The sequence below is a fragment of the Mycteria americana genome, chromosome 2, assembly GCF_035582795.1.
Source record: "Mycteria americana isolate JAX WOST 10 ecotype Jacksonville Zoo and Gardens chromosome 2, USCA_MyAme_1.0, whole genome shotgun sequence".
Taxonomy (NCBI): Eukaryota; Metazoa; Chordata; class Aves; order Ciconiiformes; family Ciconiidae; genus Mycteria; species Mycteria americana.
Window position 1 is genome coordinate 107,073,571 of NC_134366.1, and position 22,952 is coordinate 107,096,522.

The following is a 22,952-nucleotide window of genomic DNA, read 5'->3' on the forward strand; positions in this document are numbered from 1 at the left end:
TCATGGGCACCTAAGTGCAAATTAACCTTCTCACAACCTCAGTGTAGTTGCCACTTCTCCTTGCAGGCTTCTGGAATCCTAGCTCTTACACTTTTCAGATGCCCAGTTGCCATTTCTAGGGGAGAACTGCCTCAGCCTTATTTGCTGTTGAGCAGCTGGGCTCCTCCACCTCTGCCAGGGTTCACGGGCTGAGCACTCCTCCATCTGACCTTCTGTTTGCACTCTTGGAGCACGTTGTCTTCATTAGAGGACTCAAAACAGAGATCACAGCAGCGGTAGTCTCTTTACTCTGATAACCTGTGGGAATATAGGATGCACATTTATAAATTTTTCTCCTGGCTTTTATCACATTTCTTAGAAAAGTACCTTGGCCTTTCTGTTTGCGTGATCAGGAGCTGAAAATATCACATTCCTTTAACCAAGTGCTCAGTTTTTATGAATCCCTGTCTGACATTGTTCCTCCTCATTTTTACAAAAAAAAAGCCCAGTTGTAACATTTAATATTCTAGGTCCTTGGTGTGAATCTCACCCATAGTCCCTCCTCCCAAGGACATTGCAATTTACAACAGATCGGGCATAGAAACCAGAGGAAATGGCTTTGATTTTGAATCTGTTGTTGGAATTTCTATCCATAAATTGAGCATACTTTCAAGGCTACAGATGCACGCTCACTGTAGGTCCCACAACAGTTTAAATGTAATTGTAATGGTAGGCTTCATTTTTGAAGACTTATTTTTTAATTGGAAATCAAATCCTTGCTGCCTGACTGAAAGCTGCTCTCATTTATGTAAGTGTGTAGCAGCTCCACTGAAGCCACTGGAGTTGTACCAGGGCTGCTGAGAATACTATTGTCTTTAGAACAGTATAAACTTATTAGGCTAACTGTTTGATCTTATAAGTGAATTCAGCAAGCTAAAATCACCCTTCATCTAAAGCAGATAATTACATCAGGGTTAAATTAATTGATTTATTTGATGGTTATATCCTGGAGCCTGCCAGGATCCTGAGAGGACCTCTCTCCGTACTGCCTCGCTTGCTTCCTAGGATGAAAGTGATGGGACTGAAAGAAATGTGCAAGCAGCAAATGCAAATGTGTCACCACCCACTTCTCTGTTATTTATTGCTGTTTACATAGCAGCTCAGGTTTGTGTGACATATCAGGCAAGTAAAGCGTCAGGTTGCTGCCTGACAGGATAGGAAGCCTGATTGTTCACCACCTGGCTTAGGCATTACTGCTTGCACAAAATGAAGGTAATGCGTGCGTAACCTCACGGCAAATTTAAATTCTTCATTCACCGACTCTCCATGAGATTTGTGCTTTATGCTGGCTGTTCATGGAGGTATACCAGTATAAAAGATGCGTGCTGTACCAGCTGTGCTCCTGGAACAGAAATTATGAAAGTTTGATGAACAGACATGACGAAAGTTTGCTATTGTGACAGCAAAGGGACAGGAAGAATAGCTTGCAATTGCAGAATCCTTTTCAGAAGTGACATTTGGAAAGGCAAAATGCAGATGAGCAGGAAGTTAAAATTTGCAAGGAAGATCTTCTTTCCCATACCTCCCCTGTTTTCCTTTATTTGTATATGTGTTTCCTCTTTTACCTGTATTGTATTTTTTATTCCAACTTGAACCTCTGATGTTTTTAAAAGTAGTTTAAGGTCACCCATACAGAAGTATGGGTCATCATTTCATCACAGCTAGGTGCACCATACATCACCTCAAGCCCCTTTAATTTTGTTCCAGACTTCAGCATACAGACAGGCATATGTTTATTTTACCTATCTTCATGTCATTATGAACACTGGTTGAATATCAGGCTTCTTGTAGCCATGTTCATCCTTTAGACTCTCCTGACAGTAGAGCATCTGTGTAAAAGACAGAGAGGGAGACGGCAAGAGAGAGAAAGAGAGGAGACACATCTTTGATCTATTCCAAGAGTGAAGAACGTGTCGGTTGGGACTTGGACCTTATTAAACCCCTGCATCTATCTATCAAAAACACTGATTCTGAGCAATCAGGCTTCATTAGCTCCATTTGATGCAGAACTACTTATTTAAACACAGAGTGAGATGGAAGAAGTAATAAAAGTCAATCTGTTTGTTAAAACTCTTGTTTCTGGTAGATGATATGGTAATTCTCATTGAAAATTGAATTGTAGAAAGTCATATGAATGTGGCTAAACACAACCTGGGAAATTGTTCTGAGAAGAATATATTCTGTATCTTGGAAGAAAAGTAAAACATCCTAAAATCTAGCAGTTGCTATGGAAATGCTTAAATTAAATGTAAAGCATGCATAAATTTTCAATATACCCAGCACTTTGGGAATTGGGGACATATGTTAGGGGAAAAGCCATATACAGGAACACTAGGCAGAAGATAAGACATGGGAATTTTTTCTGCAGATCTGTGTATGGAATATTCCACTGGCATACCTATACTTCATTTTGAGTGCAGACCAAAGCCCACACTTGTAGACCAAAGTATTTCTATGCAAACTTCAGGACAAGCCAGAAACTTGGGCCTGAGCTAATTGTGCCACCAACTAGCCTACCTTCGCTTGCAGCAGTACAGCTTGGCCAGCTTTGGGCAAACAAGCTGAATATGGAGTCACTTCTAGAAAGGCCCTGCATACTGCCACAGAAGATCATGGTATGTGGTTGACCCTAGCTGACCTTGTGTGGAGCAGAGGAGACAAGATGACTTCCAGAGGTGCCTTCTGACCTCAGCTATTCCACGGTTCCCTGAAGTTGGAATATGTGATTAGCCTGATATCATGTTGCCCTCCCAACAGTCTGTCCACTGAGCTACAGAAGTTCTTCAGAAGATGTAGATATAAAGTGAAAAAGACAGGAAAGCACACCAGGCCAAATTCCACTCCCTTACCCGCATTCTCCGTGCACTGTGGATTTGACATAGACTGAGGATTTGAAAGTATGCAGTTTGCATGATACTCCAGAAATTGCCAGTTCCCTCACAAGACACTCTTTTGGCCGTAACAAGGAATCCTTGGGGGCCATGCTTTTACTAGGTGTTCAAACTGTTGGCTGTGTGAGCTCTACGCACTAAGGAGAAGATAGCACACTGTGGCTTCTCTCCTGATCATCTTCAGTAAGTCCCGAACCTGTTGCACATGCACAGGCATACCTATACGTGCTACAGTATCACAAGCGACTGGCTGGATGCAACACCGCTAAGGAACTACTAAGAATGACTAGTGTTTTGTATTATCGTACATAGGAGCTACCCTCACAAATCAGGCTTATCATACAAGATACTGTGCTATCACTATTTGACGTAAGTCAAAAAACACAGATCTAGAGTGAGAGTATAGGTAAAAAAGCCCTCCAGGTTTCTGTCTGTGGTGATGCTGTCGTGGCAAATGTCTAATCAGCCTGAAGACTGCAATTTACAGAAACATTCTGAATGTCTACATGCTTGAAAGACAGCTTTTGTAAGGTGGTTTGGTTTTCTGTTTTGATCTTCTTGTTAAATTATAGTTCATCATTCTAATGCAAATTAAAAGAGAAACTCTGAATCTCCAGCTTGCAGCTTCTTAAATGTCAATTTCCTCTTTAAAAAAATAAATCTGTATCAGAGAAATGTCATATGAAACTATAGACACACATACACACATGTACATTTGAGAATGCAAGTTATTCGGTTTAATCTAAGTCTTGACTTATGATATGAAGCGGCTTCCCTCCCCAAGGAACTTTGTGTCTGTCTGCATCAGGGTTTTAATTTGGGAATGCACTTCTGGAACGGTTCTCAGAGATGAAGACAAGAACGGGTGTCCTTTGCAGTGAAACTAAATCAGAAGGCGTGCTCCAAAAGGTGCCTAGTGTGCTCCATCCACTGACGGGTACTCAGACCACCAGACTTTGAACAGGTACGCCTAGCCCAGGACGTGATACAGATGGTGATTCAAAGTAGCTGCAGTTGCAGGAACCCTGTCAAGCTTGAAAAACGCAAAAGATCACAGGTGTAATCCTGACTCCACTAAAGTGAAAAATGAGATTCCCATTCACTTTGGGGGAGGCATATTATACCTAGAGTAGGCACTCTCCCCGCCTTGGCAGCTGGGTGACAAGAATGAACAACTACAGCAATCGATTTTTGTATACGGCTACTGGATGCAAAGTCGTAATACACTCTGAATTGCACTTATCTGCAGAGCTAGAAAAATACACCCTTTTGCACCCTTTAGTAAAGTCACATTAACCCTGCTGGACAGTCACATTAATGGATAGCTTTAATAACATCATAGCTTCTTTGTTTGCCACTGTCCGTACATACAAAATAAATTCCTCTGCTAACACAGCCTGCACCTGCCTGTCTTTTAAAGCTATTTTCAACACTATTTTGTACAGATGTGAGTGTTTATCATTTGTTAATAAGTGGCACGACGATGGGAAAAAAGTGTATTCAGTCACGTCCTTCATCTGTGTATCTATTGCTTCTATTTTTATTGTTTCATTTAGATAAGGCTGGAATTCTAAGGGTTGAAGATAGCCATTCACACGTGCAAATAACCCCACATCCAGTAAAGATACTGTTATGTCCATATAGGCAGGTGTTTGATCAGGGAATTTCAGGTATATATTTATATTAATTCTCCACCAAGTAAAATATTCTGGCAAAAAAATCCAAAAGCAACAAATGGTACCCGGTGGATTTTATTTCAGTCTGTAAGCTACATGCTGTGTCTTCGTAATCCGTGACATAGGCAAATGATTTTAACCTAGAGTTAAACGTTACTGGATTCTTTTGAGACTATTTTGGCAAACAGAAAGCCTATTAAAGAGAGAATCAGGAGTCATATTTGTGAAAATATGTTGGGAATAGAATTAAACTACAACATCTGCATTATGAGAATATACTTTTTAATTAAAAAGAACACATTTACACAGCTAATATAGATCAGAGAGTATTGGAGGAAGCTGTTATTGCTTCTCACAAGAGACACTGGTCCTCAGGTTTGATTTGATTCACATGTGAGCAATGCATATCTCAATGTTTAGATTCATGGTCGCTTGATTCAATCCAAATTGCATATTATGACTATTTTATTTGGTACAGTACTTGAAAGCAATGTATTTAAATATACTACATTGTAAATTAAAACCTTTTATTTAGTCATAATTAGCAGATATAGTAATCGAGATACCACAGACTTTATTTCTTTGGGGAAAAAAAATATTTAAAGAACAATAAGAAGTTAATATGCCTCCATAAAAATTTAAATGCATAGGGCCAGATTGTGACAGTTTGCTCATACAGCACTAAGGTACCATTTAACATGCAAATTAGGTAATGTGGACTATCTGCTTTTGAAGCACTAGATTCAGATATCCTTATTAATTTTTGGTTATACTGAATTCTACGTTACCCTAACTACTACAGTGAGAATTATTTATCGAATATGGTACTATTTAATTAAGGAAGGCTATCACAAACTGTCTGTAAGGAATGGGTTCATGTAACTTTTAACTCTGGTTGAAGTTAAAGGTTAAAGTTAAAGTCCAGGTTTACCTCATAAAGTTTACCTGGTATAAGTCCACGTAAAAACATTAAAACCCTAATATTCTGAAATTTAAGTTAAGAATTTGGGGTTTTTTCCTGAAAATAATAGTATGAGTATTTTGAACCAACTTTACTTCGGCGGTGGTTTTAAAATTTTTCATGAACAATAGATATTCTAATCCCTAAATTGTATGCAACCAAACCATGCCACTTATTCACTCTATGCAACAGGTAATTCTTGGAGTTTTAACAGGTTAGCTAAATCACGGTCTACTCAAATTTTCACATTTGTCCATCCCATTGATATCCTAGCATTGCTCAGTGGAAGATAAACAAGTGTGTGAATAACTGTCATATGTCTTTTGCTGTCCATTCTTCCCTGCATGGGAACACTGGATTCATTTTTTTTTCAAGCTGATACACACTGTTTTTATTAAGTCAAGATCAAAACAATGCAGTTCTATTTTGCCTGGATAGGAGTTCCTGTTCCCAAAATAATAATATAGTTTCTGATTCTTATAAAGGTGAATTTCGTAGCCTTCAACCACTTTCTTAGAAAGTGGGGTTTGCATTTCTAACAAACAATTTCTATTGTTTAATTTGTTGTATTGAATGCCTGATGTCTTCATAAAGTAATGTCAAGGTGATTGTGGGAACATCAGGCCTTGTTGCCATGGAAATTCACATTTACTTACACAAACACATTTCAAAAGAAAAATAACTTTTATAAAAGTCCATCAAAAGATAAAATTCATTTGTTAATACAGTTATAATAAAAATCCTACTTTTTAGACAGAAAAATATTGATCAGGTTATAGAAAGAACTATTTTCTGGGTTTTGTTTATATGTTAACTGGGGGACTGTGTATGGGATTGATGCTGAGTCAGTTCATATCCCACTAGCTGTCGCAGACAGTGGCAGAAGGAGATGCTATTTAGGGGGAGCATGTGAATCTGGCCACTTTCTGCTTTAGCCCCCTCCTTCATTTCTGCTTACTTTGGCAGGCAAAAGGGAATATTTTCACTACCATTTCACATCTTCCCCACAGTCTTCTTGAGCCAAAATGGCCTGATGTTTCAGTCTTCTTAAGATTTCAATATTTTCCTTGTTCCATCAGATCTCAGCATTTCTCCTAAGGTTTATTTCTATCCTTGAGGTATTTGTGAGGCTCTTATTTCATCTTCTGATCAATTTACCAAATGTCTGCTCTGCTGTACAGAGAATCAAGTGATCAAGAGTTGTCACCACTGACACTTTTTCAAGCCTTGGATGAGTTGTGAACACAAGTTCCAGCTTCAGTTTCTCATTGGTAAGGAAAGCTTCTTCCAGCAGAGGAGCTAAGATGTCTAACCTTGCCAAGTTGGATCATTTGGCTCTTGCCATAGCTGCTCCAGAGATCCTTGGTGTAGGTTTACTTTGGGGAAGATCAACTAAGAGCTCTGTAGCAGAACCTTCTGCATTTTCGTTAGCTTCTCAAAGCACATCAGCAAAATCAAGATTTCCTGGGACAATACTGCTGCTGCTTAATCTTACCCGGCTATTTAGGCTGGTCCTGCTCCGAGGAAGTCCTCTAGCACTGCAGCACGCAGTCCAGTGCAAAGTGCCAGAGGGTCGCAACTCCTGCCTCTCCTAAAATCTTGTCACACTGCTACCTTAAAGGCGATATGGTGACAGCATAATAATTGCTAAGGTAACTCAAACAGAAGAGGTTTGTCCTGAAATGTGTGACAGGCTAGTGGCTGTAGGTGGATACCGCCAAGGAGGTGAATGCCAAATCAGACAAACCTAGCTGACACCAGCCGTCACCGTTCAGAAATACCTTGCTTTTCCTGCCCTTGTGCTGATATTGCCCGTCTGCCCTGTGCTTATCTCGTCCTCTGCCTGTCTTTCAGGGAGCAGTGAAAAATGGTATGGAAGAACAAAGGCACCAATCCACTTACTGTTTCTTTTCAATGCCTTGATCTCAAAAATGAAAACTTGGGTGTAAATGTAAGCTGTTGGGGGCTGCGCTGAGAAAGAGTTTTTGAGGGCTTTCATGTCAGCTCTAGAGGTGCTCTAGAAGAATTACACATGCTCACCTGCTAAAACAAAATTATGTAATAGGCATTCCTAAAAAAATAACAGGAGGAATGATAAAATCCCTAAGTACACCCTATTGAAAAAAAGGATGGATAGATTCAGAGGATGGTGGAAGCACTTTACCTCAGAAATAACCACCTCAGTGAATTCTTCAAGGCCAGTGAAGATTACAAGCTTTGCTGCCAATATTGGATCCTGAAACAATCCTTTTATACTGACACCTGACACATCTGTACTGAGAAGATGCTTGTAGGTAAGATCATCTGTATCTACCAAGACAACTTAAAGTTCACATGACAAGAGAAAAAATGTACAGCTATAGATATACACTATATATTTAGTTATAGAAAAAAATATGAAAATACATCAGAGAATGGTTACCGATCAATGCTTCCTATAATTCTTTAGGTTGAAAATAAGCATTTTGTCTCGCCCAGATCTTTTAATACAAGAATTCACTGAAACATAATCTTATAAATAAGAAAATGTACTACTTTCGTCAAGAAGGTGTGGGAATTGCAAGGTAGAGTAGGTTCAGTTATCTGCTTGTAGTACATATATATCAAACATATGCTTCAAAAGCCAAAAAAATCAACTATATGATATGGAGCTTAACAATGTAAAAAACAACTCTATGGAAATATAAAATGGATTTTATAGTTGCTAGGTTTTGTTTCATGTTAGCTTGCTTTCTTATCAACTGAAAATTCTTCTGTTGTATACCAGAGCAAAGGACCTGCAACATTTAAAGTGTGTGGTAGACTTGTGTTAAATGAAATCTGGTCTGACAGATGCTGAAAGAAGATAAATTATTTAAGAAAAATGTTGCATAAAAGTTTTACTGAACTGAGAGAAAGAAAAAATTCCCATGACTACCTGCTTTGCTCTGAATAACGTCAATAGAAGTGACAACACTGAAGTAGCTATTTGTAGAAGAAAGAAGTAATGGAAAAATAAAAAATCTCCATAACTGCTATTCTTTTTGTGTTTTGCGGGCATGTAACTTTCAAGGTAGCTTAGTGCAACTACTGTCGGTTCTTACATCAACTATTCCTATGAAATCAGGAGAAATACTTGGAGAATAAAATTTCAAGATTATCTATTTTCTTTTCTATGGTTTTTAAACTATCTTAACATCTCTCTATTGATTTAGAATAGAGAAAAGAGAAATTGAGATATTTTATGGCATCTGCAGTTTCATATATACACCGTGGTCTAACTTGACCTTGGGTGTTATGGTGGTATTAATCCTGGGTATGGCTCCAGGGCAACCATGACCAGCATAATGTGCTCCGTTTCACTCTCCAGAATTCAGGAAACACGCTGGTCCAATGGTCCAATGAAGAGCAATAAGACTTGTTAAAGAAAGATAAAACATGTCCATAGTGAAAAAATCTGGGAGTTCAATATTTAGCTTATCAAGGACTACATTAAGAGTTTACTGGGCCAAAATCTGTAAATACCAACATAGAAACAAAATTTTGTTACATAGCCTTTCAATTCATTAGGCAAAACATAGTAAGAACTAAGGGAACCTGACACTAAATTCATTTTAGAAATGAGGAGCAAAATGAGGGCAAATTTTTTTGCAGTCAACAGAATTGACTCAGCAAAAGTTATATAGGTTAATTGTCACTGAATGTTTTTTCTAAAAGAGATGTTGTATTTCAAAGTGGAGTTAATGCAAGGGGAATCTACATCCTGTGTTTTGCTGAAGATGAGACAATTATCAAAATGGTCTCTAACGGTAATGCCAATATAACTATGGAATCCCAAGCCTCATTTCAGATTCCTTCTTTAAGGCAGGAAAGGCATCAATTTAAGATTCCAAGAGTAATTTTAGTTTGCTGGGGCTACACCTTTCACAGCTGAAGCAGGTATCTACTAAAGAAGAAGGCATACTTTGTGTACCTTTAGTCACCTGTACTCGCCTCCAGTCTGTAGGCTTTGCTGGCATAATTATGCCAGTAAAAGTTGTAAAGATATGTGGTTCATTCATTGGTGTCATTCCGCTCTAATATGGGATCAGTCATACTATCAAGTATGAATCTTCAGAAGTAATCTGTCACGACCATGGATTTACAATCTTATTGCTGATGATATTACTTAATTTAGGTATTGAGATATTGTTCTCAGAAAACATTGAGTAGTCATAAGATTTATACAATTGTAAGAAAAAGGCGGTCTCAGTGAATTTCCCCATGCAGAATTATTTTGGTAGAAAAGTGCTAAAATGTTCTTGTTGACCTTTGTTAACTAAAGAAAATCTCTTTTTAATTCAAAATTACCTTTCTTTTCAAAATGGAGTTAGGTTATATCAAATCAGGTTAACAGTTTTAAAAGGTCAAAACCAAATCAAATCTTCTGAAGTAATAAAAATATTTCTGTTGACCTGACCTTTATTTATTTATTCATCCATTCAGTTTTTGGATGATGGCGTGTAAAAATATTTGTATCTGAGACATTACTTGTGTTGCAAGGTGGGAGAAAAAAATTGAAATCTTCAAACTTCTGATGGGACACAAATGTTTTCATGTACTTCCATATATTAAGATGCACCTTACATTTGACTGTCAAGAAGAAATTAGGAGTTGATTTTAGACAGAGCAACTTTTGTGATGGGGAAGTTGAATCACCTAATTCTAGAAAGACTTTGGAGGAGATGTAGGTGTTTCTGCTACAACTATTGTGCTGTAATTATGAGAATATACTTATTAAGCTAGTCTTAGCATTTACAAACTAAAGATGTGCTCAAAATTTTTGAAAACAAAGGAAAGACCTCCACTTAATACAACAGTTTCTGAATTAAGTCTTAGTAAAGTCATAAAAATAGCAACAAAATCGTCCTGTAGTGGGTTGATGAACTATTACCTAACCATTTTGGAGAGTATAAAAGAATAGCTGAGGAAATGTAAATGTCCTTCACGTTGAGAAGTAATCTTTTTTATTTGCCACAGCCCAGAAACTATTCATTTGTCAGTGCCTGCATAGGGGCACAGTGGTCTCCACTGATATTTGCCTCTGAAAACATCACGTTATGCTTCTCTCTTCTCCCACATCCTAAGAGGACGTTTTTAAATCCTCTTAGGGAATGGATTTTTCACTTTCTGCATGAAGACAGTGTCCGTTTGTTGTTGTTGTCACTGCAATGCAAATAGGCATAGTAATAAATATTGTCAGAATCCATAAATCAAAAGAAATATAGCACTAAACAGAAAATATAAAATAATTATAAAGGTTGTATTGTTGCCCTCCTTGGCGTAAATAGCTGGGCACAATTGAGGACCTGAGGGTTTTTCTTGTTGGGAGGAGCAACCGACGACAGATACTGTTGGCTGTTGGGTGCAAATCTGGCTTATTTACAGGAAAAGTGCTAAATCCTCTTTCTCTAAGTGCCACAGAAAGAAATGATAAGTCATATCCTTGCTTACAACTCAAAACCTACCCGCTAGAAAATTATCTGCAAAAAGAGCTTCTACCTTGGTTCCTGCTGGGGCCACCCTAGCAGTTTGTCTATTGCTGTCCTCTGCGTTTTTGCTCCGCTGTTCTCCTTTATGCATTTGCCATACTTTCACATTAACGCTGTCTGTTTCCATTACCGCAAGCAAGGAGGTATTGAATTGCTCCAGCCACCAAGAAGAGTGGCTGGCATGGTCCCCAGCGTAGCAGGAAATCTAGTCAGGAAAGGGAAAAAAAATAGAAGAAACTGCAAGTCCAGCTTGTCAGCCACGATTCTGGGCAGCTTCACAGGAAAGGAGGAGAAAATATTCTTCCTCAGTTTGTGAAGCTGATACCAAGAAGTGAACATTTCTGGAAGAATCTGTGCAGCACAGGAGGGTCTGGGTAGTAACAAAGGTCTTCATTCCTCTAACCTGCTTTTCTTACATATCTTGGCCTTTTGCCCTCCCTTCAAAGAAAAATACATGTTCTACTGCTGAGAATGTTTTATTAAGTCTTTGTAACACTTGTCCCGCTGCCTCCATGCACATACGCAGAAACGTTTCATTATCCAGTCCCTAGATATGTAATTGGGGCAACATTCTCTGAGGAAATAATATGATGTAAAATTTCTGCTGAAGAGATCACTGAGTGCAGAGTGGGAAGACTTAGTCACAGTTGTTTGAAACACTCCATGATACAAGGGAATTTTGCCTTTTCCCTTTCATTGCTAGTCTGCATTTGTTTGCAGGGATCAGAGGGGTTTCTTTATTCAGTCTAATCTATTATTTTGTATTTTACATTAATGCAAATAAATGAAACTGCTTGGATTAGGGGATGATAGTAATAAAAATACCAAGAAATCTCTGGGAACCTTTTGGGTCTCAAAAACCAGTTTCATTTAAATAAAAATGAAGCACCACAACAGCAAAATAAAAATCATTAGGTAAAGTGATGTTATAAATAATGCTGATGAGACATTTTCTTTACAAGTAAATGTATGGACACATTCACAATACAAGAGCTTATAAATAGCTCTTCTGGCATTTTATCATCTTTCAATCACACTAACTTACAGTATGTATGCTTACTGCTTTATGGAATTATTTATACAAGAGACAGATGGGGAGCTAGAAAGTAGGTTTGTTTTAAATATATTACAGTGTGACTATCATTGTGACTCTATTACCAGATCTTATTGTTTTGGGGTAGTAGGAACTACAGTGGTTATCTCTAACACATTTTCTTTTTCTTCTGTCTTTCTGTCTTTGCTCCCATCCACTTGTAAAGTTAGACCTGGATTCTGTATTGGTAGCAAGTTGAGTGATGTAAAATAACTACATTAATATCCTTGAAGCCTCCAAATGTGTTAGCATTTTTTTCCTTGGCTTATATGGTACATCTTTTTTATGTTTTAGAAAACCAAATTGAAAAAAAAGCAACCAGATAAAAAAATAGGGATATACATGTTGGTATTCCAGCAAATGTCATTTCATTGTGTCATGATTTCTAGCAAGCCAACCATTACAGAATTACTGTCCCATGTGTATGCTATGCTAAAATACCACTTGTAATGAAGATTTTTTAGGAGTTACGATGTAAACAGGATTTCTTCTGAACTGTTGGAAGAGCTTAAGTTTTGAAGTTTTTGTGAAGCCAGATAATGCTTAAGTCCAGTCCATTGACCGAGGTGGGGTGGGGAGTTGAATTTCAGTATAACAAGAAAAAGAATGGAGCAGAAAATACCCTGCAATCACCCTGGATAACCTAGATATCCTTTACTTAATGTCACAGGGGCAGAGGGATGTATTCAGATCTACGTGGGAAACCTTGCATCCTGAAACACTTCATACCGCAGCTCTGTGCAAATCCTCCTCTGGAGGACTCCACGGAGCCCCACTCCTGTTGTGGGTTTGGGAAGAAAGGACGTACTGGGCCCAAGGCTGACTTCTGTCCCACACAGTTCCCACCTGAGCCTAAGCGGTGGGGTTATAGTTTAAAATAATACTGCTATATTGCATTGCTGCAGTACTCATCACCACCGTGGAACTGTCGGAAACTTCAAGAGCAATCCTTAGCCTCATTCACTCATGTATTTGAAGTGGCTGGAAACTTCTCTGTTACAAACTAAGATAAACTTAAGGTTTCTAAAACTTTCACAAAACACTGAGCCAATTTTTTTGTTTGTTTTGCATCCATTTGAAATGCCAGTAATTTATTTTTAATCTGTATGATTAATATAAATAAATAATGTTTTAAAAGTTAGTCACAATCTAAAAATCACACGTTTTCATTTTAAATAACTTTGCAGGGGGACATCGTAAAGAATTGCAAAACTGATTTTAAATGTAATTTCAAGTCATTAAATTTATTCAAATTGATCCTTTTCCAAACAAAAAAAGATTAAAATAGAGAAAGTTTTCTTCCACATTTTTTCCCAGTAAATTTCTCATTACAATTTAGAATTAGAATTAGGAATTTCTAAAATTCTAATTCTAATTTCTAATTAGAAAATTACTGTAGAAAACTGCTTCTATCTCTGGAGCAAGAAAAACCAGAGTGAGAATTTTTATATTGATCATAGTTATCAGAAAGAAAGATGTTTTTTCTAACTCAAAGAAGTAAAGCACAATCGGCTGAATTCCTCTCAGATTTCCTGGGCAATTTGCTTAACCCTCATATGACAACTCCTCATCTACAGAAATGAGGTAACAGCTCCCTTTCCGATAGTGCCACGAGCATTAATCCATTGTTCTGCTACAAAGTAAGTAAAGCCACAGATTAGGGGCTGACACAGTTGTAACTATTTCATTAAATAAAATTTTGTCTTCCACCTCAGTTTAAGGAAAAAAATCAAAAAAGTAGCATTCCTAAAATTTTGATCCTTATGAGAAGTTTTTCTATTCAGATGGGAACTGATATAACATGCTATCTTGCTGCAGTTGTGTATTCATAGTCATCAACCGTAAATGTTTTTACATTTATGTTATTTAAACAATTTGAAAAAAACAAATCTAAATTCAAGTCTAAAATAATTTTCTCCTTGGGGCCTACATGAGAGAGCATCAAGTATGCACGCTGAATGCAGTAGACATTGTGGTTACTCAGAACCTCGTCCTTACCTTCTCCTGAGGTCAGATTTATGTTTCTCATTTCTCTTGCAGGAGTCATGGAATGGCCAGGTGTAAGGATAGTTATTTAGTTGAAAACCTGCTTTTAGTAACAGAATCTTGCACTCCCATACTGAAAACAGCCCTTACTATATGGGATAGTACTGTGCTCACCTATTAAAAGCTGATTTTCTGTTCCATGATCAAATTGTCCCATGACTCTCAATCAAAGAAGAATACATGAAGAAAAAGTCTTTAAATCAATCACTGTCCTGGATCATTAGACTATTACAGAAATGACCGAACTCAATTAATCTTGAAGAGAAATGAAATTGGTCACTGGACTGCAAGAATCCAGTAACAGTTTTGTACTTGGCTGAGCTACTATACAACATACAATGTGATTTGTAATGTATCTGAACCCAAGCTCAGATACGAACAAAGACAAACAGGCTTTTATTCTAGGTTGCCTACCAAATTTTTAATTGGAAGACATTCCAAGTGAGCTATCCCAGCTTAGTATTACATTTGCTGTTTTGCATTCATGGAAGATATGACTACACAAAGTAAAAAATATATGAAACAAAAGGGATCCATTGCCTGGCAAATCTCTTTTTCATATCACAGTTGTTTTTCTCTAAAAATACCCTCAAATTATTAAGTAATTGAAAAGTAGACAGCCTTCCATCCTTCTCTTTCTCTTTCCACCAGTAATTGAGAGCCTGGCTACAATACACTGCATGCAAAAGCTGTTTAAATCCTTTTGTAGAAACACCTTTCCATACGGATATGCAGCGTAGCACAGAGGAGGGCTTGTTACAACGTGCAAGCAAATTTAATTTCTTACAGAATTTATAGTATAAACTAACTATAATTATCCTTGGGGGAAAAAAAAAGTGAATTTAAAAAGAAGTAAGGATAATTTTCTAATTTAGCAAAGTCTGATTTTCAGATAAGGAATCACATTTGGGCTCCATATGTCTGTTAAATGTGCCAAATTAAAAATGCCAGAGATGTCTAATTCATGCTGCAGACTAGCGATAGTATACAGTCATTATGCCACTTAGATGGAAGCCATTTAAAGGGAAGATAAAATAGAGAGTGGGATGGTACATGAAGACCATTTTAACAGTGTGACAGAAGAGTATGAACCTGTATTTTCCTATATTATGGGAACTGCACAGTTTATTTTAAACCTAGTAAACAGAAGCTGCAACTATTTACCTTATGTTTCATATCCATCTTTGGAGAAGACTGAGGTCTAACGTTCTGATTTTCTCCCTGATGAAACTGCAGCTGCAGAAATGGCAAAATGTCGCACTGCTGCAAAGTTTCTTAGAAAGCTTGCTGAGATTGTCCACCAGTGAGCTGTGTTACGCAGCAGCACCACAACCCTGTAAATAAGGATCGTCTGCCATACCAGCCACAGGACCTGAAGAGGTGACCATATAGAAGAAGTACTCTAGGAAGGTCAAGGGCTTCTGGATACTGTGTGGTGGCCCACTCTGTTCTTCACAGACATTTGCTGGATGAAATGCCTCGTGGAACATAGACCCTTCCTCCTTTTAAGACCTATGTGGAGCTATAGAGAAGGAATGGCAATAAAGACACAAAATAAGTTAACGAGACATTAATCGTCATACAAATATCTTCCCACTGTGCGGGATCTTTTCCAAAGGGATTTTGACTAGTATAATAGCCACTAAGAAATCATAGTTATAGATGAAAAAAGGAGACATGGGCTGTCTTTATATGGATCAAATAACATCATGCCCAGAAGGCACAGGTGCCTCAGGGTGGTTTGCCTTATCTTCCCACACCTTAGCCTGAGATAAGGAAAGCCGTCCATTACACTGCATGCATTTGTTTACTCAAGTACAGCCAGATCTTAAAGGAACTGAGACAATTGTTCCACAAAAACAGCACTTGCACTTGAAGCACTGCCTTTCTGCTTCCCTGCCATGGGCCACTCTGGAAAGCAACTTAAACCGAGCCTGGAGTTTTGTATTGCAATCCATAGCTACGTGAAGGAAAGAGCCGTCTCATTGCTGCTCAGTTATTCTGAGGAGGTGTAGGAAGACAGGAGGCACTCAGCAGTCTCTGTCATTGCTCCTGCCCTGGTCTCTCCTGCAAATTTCCCTGCTGGTTCCAGGTGTATTTAAGCTTCACTCCTCCCTCTGGCAGTACCCACCTAAGCCATCGCTCACCCATTACGACAAGGAGACACCAGCAGACTGAAGAGCAAAGAAAATGAAAAGGCAATAGAACTACAGAAGTGACTAATAATAATTTGAACATGCACAGAGAGGGGATATAAACATTCTGTAGGTTTACTGGTTTGGGTTGCTTTCTACAACTAGCAGATCTCATGTAAAACAAGCATTTTACTGGTGATGATACACAACTCTTGTATGAAGTGAACAGATTAAACTGTTTATGTTCACCTGCTGAAAACACTCCAGAAATTGATGTCAATGTCAGAAACCTTATTAGGTTTCAGAAGAGGTAGGAAAGCTTCAGCCTAATCACAAGATAGGAGGTCTTCAGGCTTTTGAGAATGACATCTGAAGGGCATTTAGATTGTTTTCTATAAAAGGAAAGGGCAAATTTCCAGTACATATATAATCACTAGTAGCATTTATGTTGTCATCCTCTCTAAAGCAGTAACAAAGTGCACAAATGGTGGATGATTAGAGAGGTCAGTGAAGTGCTCCATTCAGCTGTAATTACAGAGTTTTTAAAAATTCTTTTGACATCAGAAAATATCATATGTTTTTTTAACCCAGCTTTTTGCTATGATTAGTTAATTCATGCAAAATCAGTGAAGAAACAGAATGGCAAATTGAAAGCAGTAAAACAGGAATGTCATTTTGCAGTAGCGATAAGTAATCAGCAAAATCAGTTCACTGTAAAATTACCGCTACCTGCCAATGCTTAACTCCACACGCACAAGTATTCAGCAAAATTTTGTTGAAAATACTACCACCTTGCAGATCTGGAAAGTGCTTTGAAAGAAGTGCTGCCCCATATACACTTTTGCTGATGCTGCATCCAGTATTCTCCCTTTTCCTGCTCCCCCTAGAGCACTTCACAAGAAGTTCTTATCTCACATAGAAAATCTGAATACACTGTTTTATTTAATTAACTCATGTTTTAAACTATCATTGCCTTATAAAATCTGGCAATCTTCCTACTAAGGAAATGATGTGACTTCTTTCTCTCTAATAGGATTTGAAAACAAGTTATGGTTTCCATTTTGTCGTTTTTCTGTCCGGATCTCTCAGTTTTGAGTAATGAATGGACATATGCTTTCCAGTTTTGAAGCAAATTCGCATTAGAGAATAACCACATAGTGAAAATAAAAAGATAATCTGCCACTGACCAAATAAGAGTTAGCATTTCAGTAATATTCTTCAAAATAAGGAATAATTCCAGTTGCTTATAGTTGGTTAAAAGTGGTGGAACGCTTCAGTCTAAGTGTGAGTGGAGTTTTCAATCCACGGACAAGGGAAACAAACCACATGACATCGTCCAGCGCACCAAGTGGAAGTCTACGTTATTTATAAATTTTCTTGTTTCACAAAAGTACAAAACTGAAATAGAGGGAATACATGGCAGTAAGGACATAGAGCTGGGGAAATGAAGAGGCAGTCCTGTGCTGACTCCTCAGTGTGGAAAAAAAAAAGAAAAAAGACATTCTGATCACCACAAACTTAAATTTTATGTAATTTCCATAATTCTAGACCATGAGGGATGCAACTATTGGCATACATGGAAAAAAAATCTTTATAGCAGGCTCAGGTGTAGTCTAGAATTTCAGAAAAATGTCTCCATAGTACAGTCCTGTTCACACATAAGTTACACATTCAGAGCTATATTTGAATAATTTGCCATGTGAACTTTACTTCATACTAGTGAAAAATGATGTTGAACATAGCAGGTTGTAACTTTGACATGAAAGGGTACTTTCCCTTCAGTGCACCTAAATTTTAGCATTGGGCTTTTGGCATTGATGAGAGAGAATGAGGTAGTTTAACTGATCCCCAGACAAACATCCGTAGCATCTTAAATGCTGTGATGCCACTTACTGTTTGCAGTCATTTCAATTCTTCAGCTAATGCTTGTTAGCTTGCCATCCGCCACTGGTAGGGCTGAGTCATAAGCTCTCTGGGAGAGTTAATATTGCCTTCTTGGTTTTTACCTTATTTTATTTTAGGACACCTTTTTTCAAAGATCTTTATTCTCCTGTTCACGTTTTCTATAGAAGTCCAGGATAAGAAAAGGTTTTAAATGTTAATGTCTTGCCTACTGCAGGATTTGCAAAGAAAGTTGCGAATCCTTTGACTGTGCCGTGCATAGCACAACGTTGTTTGGGGATTTTTTGCCCCCCTGTGTCTACCTCCTTGTTTGTTACGTTATCTTTTTACAGTGTATGAGGTCAGGGGCAATACAAAAAGACTGATGGAAGAAACTGAGCTGCGGATTAATGCTGTGACCACTGAAATCCATAGCAAAATTCATACCAACATCAGAGGCAGCAAGAATAAGCTTTAGGAAATTATTCAGATCTCTCTAAAATCCTTCCACATACACTTCTACGTTTCAGTTGGTGAAAATGTGATTTTTCCTTATCTCATATAATAATCGTTATACTTCTGCAGGAGACATTTTACACGTGTTATTCATCAAAAAGGGAAATTACAAAGCCCACTGGGACAACCAGGTATAGAAAGTTATGTCTGGGTTAATCTTAGCTTAGCTGAAGTTCAGATCCAGTGTTTCAAAGTAGAAAGGAAAAATAGCTTTCAGTATTTCAGTGTATTCTGTAAAGCAAAACAGGCTGTAGGTACACACAGCTCAGAATAGCCAAAAGGAGGATTCTGCAGTATCTAACCAAAACAGGTTCTCTTAGGATCACATACGAGAGGCACCTTGTGTTCTTATACAGTGTACACCATTAAAAAGCAGTTGGACCATACCCTAATATATATTCTAATTGTAGACAGCATAGTAGTTAGTACCAGTTTGCTCTTTGTGTCAACTGGTTTTTTTTTCTGTCGTAAAAAAAAAAAAGGAGAGGGAGATTGGGGGTTGTTCTTGCAGGTTTCTCTGAGTCTTAATTATGACTTCTCCCTCATACAAACAGTCCTGGTAGTCTGCAAGTCCTCTTGATTCTGCACTTTTATACAATCTCCTTTTCAAAATAAATGGAAAGCTACAAAGCTTCCAGCAGTATTAAATTTTGCATAGACGTTCACTTGCTCTAAAGGACTTTTTTTCCAGATTTTTGATGATTTATACTCTCTTCTAAGCTACTGATGTAGTTTCCATGGTAAATGGTCTTTGATTTAGCTCATGGTTATCAATGAAAAAACACCTGAAACACAGCAGTGTTTCATACATTGTTTATCAGCCATTTGCCAGTAACAGAAGAACCGCAGGTGAAAGGAGGGATGACTTTAAGCACATTTATTTTCATGCCTGTGCATTCAAGCTGTTTGCCCTGTAGAAAAATTAGATGCCCTAAAGCTGATAAATGTGACTGACGCTGCTAAAGACGGCGTTACTTCAGACATTTTCTTTCTGGTTTGCAGTAGAGGTGACCTCACCTGGTGGTAGCTATCATGCAGTTGTTTCCTCAGATCTTTGGTTTTCCCTGTATTCCTTTGCAGGTTCACGGGTCTGCAGTCGTCACAAGTTAGTTACTTTAAAGTTGTTTGCTCTGTACTCTACACATCCTCAATCTACTGAGAATAGATTTAAGTACCTCCGAGGTGTGAATACAAATGAAATCTGAATCCAAATATTTCATCTTTTATTTTTGCAGCCGGACCCTGCAGGCAGAGACATCTCCATCCGACCAATCTTGGAGCACTGTGAAAACACTCACATGACAATTTGGCTTGGGATTGTCTACGCTTATAAAGGGCTGCTGATGGTAAGCATAGCTGCTTCTGCACAACACTGACTTCAAGCTGCTATTTACTGATAGGCATGAACTGAATTATATTTGCTTTTCTGATGGCTGGGAGTGAGTTAAAACTTCCTTGAATACATCATTTTATAATTGGACCTGTTCTAAAGTTCATTAGGTGGTAATATGTGGATATATGAATACCTAACATAAATAAGACTCTAATAGCACTTAAGCTGAATACTATAGATATACCGCAAACCAAGAAATTCAATAGTGAAAAGATGGGTCTATGAATGCGACAACTTTGTAAATAAAGAAGCCCGATCATCTGAATTCATTTAAGTTCTCCAAAAAAGGCGAGACTAGGTTATTCTAGATGTCTGCCCCTGAGTTGCAAATGTCCTTCAGGGACTGTCACAGGAGAAGCAAGATGAATTTGGAGCCTGAATCAAAATAACCCTTTTGTCACCGAGGCCCATCTCCACAAAAAGATTTAGTTATGAACAAGGACCTCAGGAACCAGGAATCCTGACCCTTCATAGTTTCAAAAAAAAACCTGTAAAGGTGACTATTAGTGATTAAAAGCTCCTCAGCCTCAAGGTTTTAAAAACATCTGATTTTGACAGCACTGACCAGCTGAACACCTATCTTGAGCTAAGCCCCATCTGGATCCTAAGCTGAGATAAACATTAGTTTACACTGCCCGAAGAGTTCAATCTGTTCTGTGTATTTGTAGCATGCCTGTTCATCAGGACACCCGTGAAGGACTCGGCCAGCTGCTTCCACTCACCGTGGTTGGTGCTGCTGCCCTGGGGGAAGCCAGGGAGAGGGAGCTGCTGGTGCCTGGAGTACTTGTCTTCCCTCTCCACTGCGAATGACTGTTCTGCTGGGCTGCAGAGTCCTGCTGCCTTTCATGCTGCTTTTTTCAGGCTGAAAGACCTTTAAATACGCCATACGAAGCTCAACAGGAAGGGATGAGAGCTTTTTCTTTTTTAATTCTAAACAGTCAGTAGCTTTGTGGTCAGACTGGTCTGCTGGGGAGTGCCTTCAGGCAGAGAAGGCAGTACCACCACATCTCTCCAGTTCCCAGGTGAGAGCTCTGATCCTGGAGCTACCAACCCAAAGGAAGCCTTCCTACCTTCCCATTTAAACAAGAAAAAAAAAAAAAAAAGTAACTTTGGGTGTAGATGCCTATTTTTAGGAGAATGTCCAAGCAGGCTGTGAAAGTAAGAGCTAGGACATACTTCATGCTCTCAAAAGGACCAAGAATTAGGAGAGATTCCACATCTCAGCATTTCTTACTGGGCAGCTCTGAGTGGCTCTGGATTCACAGAAACCTCAGCACGTAGCACGGCATTGAGGGATTTTTGTTTTGAAGGCAAGGCCACCAGAAGTTAGGAGCCATGACACTGATCAGCACTGGGGCCACAGTAAGACATAACTGTCCGTTGGCGTAACACTTCATGCTTCATGCAAAAACACAGCGCATCACCCCAAATTGTACCAGTACATTGTATCTGGAGCTTCTTTGCACACCAATGAACCAGTCCACTTAAAACAGATAGCTGCAAATAAAAGGCAGCAAGGGCTCCTTCGGGCTGTCAAAGCCCCTGTACTGCAGCAGGGCCTGTCTGCAATTCCATGTGGAGCTGGGAGCTTCTAAATTCCTACTTATATGTCTTTGTTTGATTTTTCCTAATCTGCACAGTGCCAATTTCTGATTTGGTCTCGTTTTTAAGCCAAATCTGCCAAAGAGACACAGCTAAACTGGAAAGCATAGCTTTAGTACCCAATTGCTGACAAGGCATTTAACTTTATTGCAGTGTTTACATTCTCTGTGGCGCTGGCTTGTATCTGTTAGGTCATTTATTTATCTTTAGGGATGACGTTCTTAACTTTTCATCCTTTTTCTAGTATATTACTTTATTACTGAGTTGACATATCTGTCAATAAATTCCGGCTCTTCATTTGGGAGAGTATTTTTCACTTTGCATGTTTAATTTTACATGATTTTTCTTACATAATTTGTTAAAAGGAAGAATGTTTTCCATACTTTTGTTAGTTTGCATTCTTCTTGTATAGAAATTTTGAACAGTTCATTTTTTGTGTTCTCCTGGGTAGAATTTGCCAGTGTTCCTTATACAAGTGCTTAAGACATTTTTCTCTGTGGTTCTGTTTGAAAAATAAACAAGTAAATACATTTGTTTCACTCAGAGCGGTGTAAATTAACAAATCAAATTAAAATTCCTTTAAAAATACCGAAGGATTCAAACAAATGGTGGGGTCATTTTGCAAAAATAACTTCAATAATGTTTTCAATTAAAAATCTGTAATTTGTTATTAAAGAGGGAAAATAACATTATATATTTTAAAAATACATTCTCAGGTAATTTTCTTTGAAGTTTCTTTCAAGTTCAAGTTGTGCTGGACAGTAATGAAACTGTATTGGTTCTCACTAGTCTTTTGCCCTAGATTGGTTTGCTGGCACTTATGTTGGACTGTTTTCTACAAGATATGTGACTCAGTTTGTTTAAGTTTGCAAATGCCATTTGGCATTACTCACTATACTTATTTCAGGCACACAGTGTTTCATAACCACCAGTAAAATATACACTTTTTATTACTCCAGTGCCCTTTTATCACATAAATCGCTACATATGAAAAAGGAAGATACTCTTCTGAATCACTTAAATAATTGCTACGGTGAGTTATGTGAGGACAACAGGATTGATGCATTTTATCTCATCACCAAAGATGTTTCTGTACGCCACACCTACTTTGCCTTCAGAACAAAAAACAGAACCTCTCATGTTACTGTATCATTTTATAAAGGTTCATCTAATATGAAATTCTGCAGTTTGTAATAACAAAATACTTCT

General features: G+C 38.1%; 1 protein-coding gene across 1 annotated transcript in view; it reads left to right on the plus strand.

The window, feature by feature from the left end:
• GABBR2 (gamma-aminobutyric acid type B receptor subunit 2) overlaps positions 1 to 22,952 on the plus strand; it is a 497,107-nt gene that overhangs the window by 435,799 nt on the left and 38,356 nt on the right. Inside the window, exon 14 of the mRNA XM_075494175.1 lies at positions 19,984 to 20,094. Within this exon, the coding sequence (XP_075350290.1) occupies positions 19,984 to 20,094 (111 nt within the window). The remainder of the gene's footprint in view (positions 1 to 19,983; positions 20,095 to 22,952) is intronic.